Source organism: Spea bombifrons, chromosome 7, assembly GCF_027358695.1.
Source record: "Spea bombifrons isolate aSpeBom1 chromosome 7, aSpeBom1.2.pri, whole genome shotgun sequence".
Lineage (NCBI taxonomy): Eukaryota > Metazoa > Chordata > Amphibia > Anura > Pelobatidae > Spea > Spea bombifrons.
This window is the reverse complement of record NC_071093.1, coordinates 16,571,132-16,579,189: the sequence shown is the minus strand read 5'-3', so window position 1 is coordinate 16,579,189 and position 8,058 is coordinate 16,571,132. Positions and strand designations below refer to the sequence as shown.

The following is an 8,058-nucleotide window of genomic DNA, read 5'->3' as shown; positions in this document are numbered from 1 at the left end:
AATTGACAGACTAAGACAAACTGATACATTTGGTGGAGAGAGCCCTGCTCGCAAGCTTACAATCTAGAGATTATATCTAGTGGTTAGGGAATAGTGTAAGGCATAGTGTTGGGGTGCTGTTAGTCGACACTGCTAGGTATGGTTATATGTTAGGGTTAGGTTACAGTTAGCATTGTGAATGTCGGCAAGAAGTTTGACGACACCGGTTCAGTGAGTTAAATAAGCAAGAGCTTCTTTATTCAAGTGTACACAGGGTGGAGTCCAGTTCGCAGACTTCTCTACCCCCTCCTTAATTCTTTAACAATATATAGGCAAAAACTGCAAATAACAGCATAAAGACTAAACAACTGGTGTTATGTTCTGCTTTTTTTCTGACAGGCAGTCTTTTAAAAAGGTCAGGAAAGCGACAACTTCTCCTTTCGTGTGGAGAACTTTCGATTCCTACGCAATCAGGCACTTAGAGCAAAAAGAAACATACCGCACATACACATTTTACCCATTCATACAAGATAAAAACAAGATAAGCAAGACAAAATGGTTGCTGTAATGGTAGCTGCAAATCATGGCAACAGCACTCAGAATAGGGCAAGATAAGCAGACAGAAAATAAAGGGTTAAATTCAGTTCCCGCAAAGCGTTTCTTAATTACCGGATTGGCCCAATTATAGGCCTCGATTTCCTATAATCGGGATTTAGCGCAGCGATGCGCAATTCGAATCAACTGACACCTGGGACATGCAGTTCTGGGTGTCGGGAAGGATTTTTTTTCTCTTTTCATTTCAGTGCTGCTGGGGACCTGGATCCTCCTCTCTGGCAGCCAGTGGATGTCTGCGAATGCAGACAACCCCCCCCCCCTGCTGCTGCCAGCACTTCCGTCGGGGCTTCTATGAAGGAGCGCCAGCGTTACATGACCTTCCGGTGCTCCACCATATAAGCCCCAGCGGAAGTACCAGCCAGCAGCAGCGGAGGTTGTCTGAGCACATCGCGCTGATGTTCACCGAAGTGAAGACACAAGTAAGATAAAATGTGTTTAAACATTGTTTAGAAATGATAAACCAATATTGATGTTCCATTCAAGTATTTTTACCTATGAACTGATATTCAAGTGAAGTACTGAGGTGAAATATTGATGTACAGATGTTCAATTGACACGTATACTGTCAGTATTACTATGGTTAAATGTTTGATGTTTTGACAAGTTAAGTGAATGGTGCAAATGCAATATACCGGATTTGCTCGATTATAAGACGATCCTGATTATAAGACGACCTCCCCAAATCTGAATATTAATTTAGGAAAAAAAGAAAAAGCCTGAATATAAGACGACCCTATAGGAAAAAAGTTTTACCAGTAAATGTTAATTCATCTAAACTATTTTTTTTAAATAAAAGTTATGATTGAGAAAAATATTTTGGTTTTATTTCCTTCTATTTTCCAACCTGCCCCCCAGTTATGCACATCTTCCCAGAAATGCCTTATACCCCCTATATGCCACTGTGTCCCATGATATGCCTTTTAACCCTATATGCCACTGTGCCCCATGATATGCCTTTTGACCCCCTTTGTGCCACTCTGCCTCCAGGAATGCCTTATACCCCTATATGCCACTCTGGCATTTAGAGGGTTAAAAGGCATATTATGGGGAAGAGTGGCATATAGGGAGGTTTAAGGCATTCAGGAGGCAGAGTGGCGTATAGAGGGTTAAAAGGCATTTCTGGAGGCAGAGTGGCATTAAGGGGGTTAAAAGGCATTTCACAGAGCACTCTGCCTCCAGAAATGCCTTATGCCCCCCATTTAACACCCCCCCACACACACACACTTACTGGTGCTTCTGACTTCCCTGTCAAGTAGCCGGGGCAGCGTGTAGATCTTACGCTGCAGCCGGAAGGAGGCGTGGCTAGCAGCGGGGGTTGTCTGCGTCCATCCCGCAGACCTTCCCCGACTGTCAGAGATCAGAGTTCCCCGCACTGGAGAATCCAGGTCCCCTGCAGCTGCGGGGGATCTGGATCTTAGTCGTCTCATAGTCAGACCTATTTGAGGTCTGATTATAAGATGACCCCGATTTGCTCTGAAAAAACCTCGACTTATGATCGAGCAAATACGATATATACACATGGAAAGTTTTCGTATTGTTTCCCTTAATTAAATCGGAGATATTATTAATGCCTTCTTGTGTCCAGATTCTTAAGTCTATATTATTAACATTTTTTAATATCACCTTTATAGGGAGGATTGGAAGAAGTTTGTTTGTAAGCCCAAGTTGCCTCTTTATTAGTCTCCATTCCTCAAGAATATATCCTAGGGTCATACAGGTATATCTCTTTCTTCCTCCCCAATAGCTAATTCGAAGTTAAACCATCTTTCTTTCTCTGCCCAGCATGACTTGCATGATTAATAATGCTACATGAGCATAGTCTTGTAGCAAAGGGCTTCTCCCTGTTTTTTCTTTCTAACAAGTATTTTCATAGAAATTTTAGAGCGGCTGTCTGCCCATATAAATTTATAAAGAGGATTGGATCATCTTAATCCAACTACTCTGCATTTTAAGAGGAATCATACTTAGTAAATAAACAAATCTGGGCATAACATAAGCCTTCACTGTGTTGATTCTTCCCTACCATGATATCTCAATTTTTTCCATTGACCTAATTGTTTATTTATGTTCCTTATCAAGGGGAGTATGTTGACTTCCACTAGTTTGGCATGGTTTGCAGGGACATTGATTCCTAAGTAGCTGTAGACTTTATTTGTCCATATAAAACCAAATCTGGAGTCTAGTTGTGTGTGCTATTTCCATGGTTGACGTACATCAGCAGAGCTTCGGTCTTATCCACATTAAGTTTATAATCTTGTGATTACCCCCATGAGTTTTATTGTGGAGACAACCGGATTTGTCATCCTAACTAGGATGTCATCTGCATATAGGTTAAGTTTACTCTCTTCCTTTCGATGGTTAAATCCTGAAATCTTGGAATTCTTTCTAATTTCATCTGCAGCCCTGTCTGACCCCATTCTTAATCTTAAACCATTCGGATTTAATTCCAGATCCTACCATTCTACCAGAAGGGTTAGAATAAAGAGCCATGGAGTATCATATATACTTATTGTAATCCTGCAGTTATGAAAATGAGGGTTTGTATTCCAAGCAGCTAGATTACCAGATGTTTCCAATCAATGGATAGATGTTTGGTTTACTGGGTACAAACAATGCCTCGATGCCCCCAGGAATTGTGTGTAAACCTATATGCAGAACTCTTTTGTTACAAGGAAGACAGCTCTATACCTATGTACCCTGGCAGCAATAATTCTATAGTTTCTATAGCTGATATGTGTACCAATATGTTTGAGGAGCTATTATTCTATACAGAATTTGTACTACAATAAAAAAAAACCTACACAGTATTTTTAATTACAGGCATAGAATATCTGAAAAATCAAATGGTAACAGTACTGTGAAGGAAATGGTGACTTGCACTAAGATACATGCCGGCCATTTTCTTCTCTTTCTGAGGGAAGCAAACAGCATGTGATAACTGTGCATCTTCCCAGACCTTTCACCAGCTTGTTCTGCTACACCTTACTAAAATTATTTTACATTTCAAAGCTGAGTGTAGCTCCCTTAACAATCAATAGTCTTAAATTGTTTTCTGGGACCCAAGGGTGGTTCCTGGAACTATGTAGGAGCCAACTTTGCTTTTAAAGTTTGTTAAATGCTGGCCAAACTCATATTGTGTGTGAAGGCACCATGTACTGATACCATATCTTGGAATGTGAGAGAAAACACAAAAAGATCAGTTAAAATATGTATATACGATATGTAGGCACACATATCTATCACACTCACCACAATACACACCAAGGGCAGGGGTTCCATTTCCCCTGTCAGGCACCAGACTGACTTCCACAGATGAGGGGCATTTTCTAAGATAACTGCCAGTGCCTCAGGTCCAGGCCTCCCAGGCAGCTGTCTGACGTGCCTGGCATTAAGACTGGCCCTGGTTCTGGTACACAAAACACCCCCTAAATATGCCCTAGTTTTACCCTATGACATATCCTAGTTATCATCTTACTGTTTTCATGTATTGTAACAATGTGCACATTTCACAGAAATCTCTCCTACAATTGTTCACACAAACATCTAACCATATGATATAAAACAAATGCTGTGTAAACATTGACTTTAAACCTAATGATCTGTGAGAACCATAACTTAATATTGTGTCCTTTTCAAAATTGTATTATGTTTGCTGAATATCAGGTACACAAAAGATGTACAATTAATTCCTTCATATTTAATCTCGTTTGCCTAATATTTAAAAATCCTTTGCCATCACTACTTTGTTTTTTAAATTCAACTTTAGATAAAGTTGTAAATACAACTTTATACTATCCTTATTTTTGCAATGTGTATAAAGTAAACAATCTGTAAACATGTTAAAAATATTAGCACAACTTTTGTGTCATTGTTTTCCTTCATTTATTAATCATTTTAAAATCTTTACTGTTCCATTATTGACATCTTCACTTCCTCTATTCAACCAGCTGTGCTAAGTAATGTAAATAGTTTTCTTGAGCTAATATAAGGGTACATATCTGGAAGGTCTGTCTCTTTGTATATTAAATACACATTCCAGTGTCCTGTGTGTCAAGGCTGTTTGTCAAGCTAATGTTTAGTTTACTCTAGACTGCCACCTTTATAAGATAAATTGGAATTTTAACCTGTTTAATCCATTTGTCAAGGCACAGTGGTATAAAAACAGCATAGAACAGCCAGATAAAAAGAAAAAAAAAAGAAATCAAACTTACGTGAAACCTTGATTTATCCAGTATTCTCGATTTATTACTTTCCCCCATATTTATTGATCATAAAAACTATACCCTGTAATGTTAATTTAACCACCGTTACAAAAAATCAGATTACGGTATATTTAACAATGCGACCTGAATGAAGATCATTCAAACTAATACAGTATTTGGAAAAAATAAATTTTAATTTTAGCTCTAATGTGTCTAAAAATGTGGAGTATTTTTTTAGGTATGATTTTTTTTAACAGAAATCTTTAATTCAGAGTTTTAACCCTTTTTTTATTACATGTATGCCTTCAGAAAAAAATATTCTCACTTTTTTAATAATATAAATTTTCTAGAATGCTGGAAAACCATATTTTAACAGTGTTTATGTACACATCAGCCTCATCATATCTCAGCCCTTACTGGATGTTCGAGTCCGCAGCACAGGAGTGTAGGAAAGCACACACTTCACAAATGAGACAAAAGCTGAATGTTTGAATATAGGTATATTAAACAAAGCAGATACATTTCATCATAAGTAGCAGAGTAGGAGGCATATCAAGTATACAGACTGCTGGGGAATACAAAGTTAGAATAGTCCAGGTAAGAATCTAAAAGGGTCTGGGACGGGTAGCAAGCAAAAGGGTAAATCCAATAGGCAGTCCGGATCAAAAAGGTAACAGGCTGGCAAAATGGTAAATCCAAGAGACAGATCCAGAGTCTGGCATGAACTATAGCTCCAAAGTAACTAAATGAACTCACCCCTTTGTTACCGAGAGGCAGGGATATAAAGCCTGTTGATAAGGTACGGTGTGTTAATAACATAGGCTTCAGAAGAGGGAGGCAGGGTAATAAAGCCTGTTGGTTAGGTCAGGTGTGGTAATGGCATAGGCTTCAGGTGAGGGAGGCCTGGATATAGCATAACCAACACAGCTGAACATAAATACACAGAACATGGATTCTAAACATAACCAGACAAGATGCACATGTAGAGGATGCCACAACGGACAGGGAACAAGGCAAGACGCACGGAACAAGGCAAGACGGGATGGAGTGAGGAGCCGAGCTCCTCAGACGCTTCTCCTTTAAGCAAGGATAGGATATCTCAAAAGGGAAATGGGGAGAGGGAAGAGGAACTGAGATCTTCAGATGAATAAGGGAAAGAGTGCAACGGTACATAAAATACAGGCACACAAGTAAACAAAACATCATGCTGTGGAGAGGAGTTCAACTCCAGTCAGACCTCTTAAAGGGGCGGCCACGCCTGGCAGTTTGCAGGGCTGGGGCTGAATCCTTACAGTACAATTCTGATTAGACTCATTCTTTTTTCTTATTGGGAAAAAAATGTACTAGCTTTTCTTAAATAATTGTGGGCACACAATACATATGTATGCACAATTTGTTAAAAGGGAGCTTGTGTTTGTATAAGGAGAAATACTTCACAAATGTATGTATGTGTTCCAACATATGACAAAATATCCCTCGTTGATATACTTTACTCCCTAGGCATGTGTTTAAACTGGTGGCATTTGCACTGCCTGCCACTGGGAGCTGGATTTCTCCGTTTGCTACCATGGCAACAGTAGAAACAGTCTTCTTTAACAATGGGTTCTGAGGAGTTTCAAAAATCTTTACATGGTGCAGGATAGCAACCAGTGCAGGAAGGACAACAAAAGCAGGTTACGAGCAGCAGGCCTGTTTAGGAGGATTTCAAAACATTTATGGATGATTTTTAGAAAGTGTTCCGTGTCTTTTCTTTAAAAAGCTAATAAATCATTGGCTTTTAGAACCCCCTTGGAAGAGCTACAACATTTTACACGAAACTTCTCATCAAATGGCTTCTGTCTCTGAGTGTTGGTGAATTGGACCTGCGTTGGGTGCTGTGACAGTGGAAAGGTTACAGGAAGTGACCCACTGGTGGGCCTATCATGAAAAATGTCAAATCTCTCCTTGCTGAGCCGTGGAAATGCACAAGTGGTCAAGACCTCTCAGGAAAAGATAGAAGTTTACTATGAACCAGAGGTAAGAGTTGTGGTTGAGATATCCATCCCAGCTGATAAACCTCCTTTACATGAAATCAACTCCACTAAACATGTAAGAGACACCCCAGCCATCAAAGGTCCTTTAGTGCATATGATAGCTGATTGTTACCCTTAAAGTAAAATTTTCAGCTTAATTTTTTTTATCAGAATCCTCTATATGCATTTGATGTCTTTACCTGCCCGAAGCTAATTACATTGCAGGAGATGTGTTCAGCCAAAACGAAGGGGGTCTGACTTCCAATATTGAGAGTTCCATGGGGTCGAATGGAACCCCTACATCCATATACAGCAGGCACCCCCATTGAGTTCAATGAGAGAGGTTTATCGCCAGTAATTTCAAGCAGCTTTTTCACCAGTTAAGTCCTTCTTTTGAAGCAGGAACAATGTGCATTTTAAAGTTGGTGGGGCTGAGATATTGGACTGTCCCTTTAAATAAGTCAGGGTCAGGTAACTATACACAGGGTACTGTATAACCGCAGCATGGGAGTGTTATACGGGAAGGACCTTTTATTTGGTGGGCTAGATCTCCTTCATAGTCAAGCTAGTTTCTGTGTTAAATTTCACGTTATCCCTGAGGCCACAAATAATGACACAAATAATTTTCTCATTGTAGAATAACACATAATCATTTTTTTAAACAAAATTGCGGACAATGCATATGAAAATTTGAGTTGTGTTGCCCAAATCAATATGGATGTGGCTAACAGTAACTATACACTAGGCACTTATTGTAACTTACTTAAAAGCAGATTTCAGTATTTATTTATAAGTACCCACATTTTTTGCTATTTAAATGGTAAGAAATTGGGTCTAAATATTTTTGAGCCAGTGCTGCTTTCTGGAACTTGATATAGTACAACCTTTGGAACAGAGACAGTAGAAATATTTTTTTTCACTATGTTAAGGAGTGGCATTTTTTTGTCCCTCACCAGAAAACCAGCCGGTAGCTTTTCTGTTCAAGAACAGTCTATGCTTGGGTAAAAAACCCATATAAAATGAACTGCAATGTGAATTTAAGTAAAGGAGGGTGTAAGGCTTTAAAGGTTCCTTTGTCAACATATTCCAGTTTTGTTGGACATCTGTCTTTGGTTAAATTACTTAGCGGTGTGATGTGCTGTGCTCACTTTATGCCGCAACTTCACTCAGTTGGAGCAGGCAATGGTCTGACATGGGCACTGTGGGTGCATAGTTACCAGGATTGGTATACACAATCCCTGCCAAACTGG

General features: G+C 39.3%; 1 protein-coding gene across 2 annotated transcripts in view; it reads left to right on the top strand.

Annotated features, from left to right (window-relative positions):
- Positions 1-6,450: 6,450 nt before the first annotated feature.
- The window catches only part of KIAA2012 (KIAA2012 ortholog), a 69,694-nt gene continuing 68,086 nt past the window's right edge, over positions 6,451-8,058 (top strand). For both annotated transcript variants that reach the window (XM_053470619.1, XM_053470618.1), the window contains exon 1: positions 6,451-6,812. In XM_053470619.1, the coding sequence (XP_053326594.1) occupies positions 6,726-6,812 (87 nt within the window). In that variant the 5' untranslated portion in view covers positions 6,451-6,725. The remainder of the gene's footprint in view (positions 6,813-8,058) is intronic.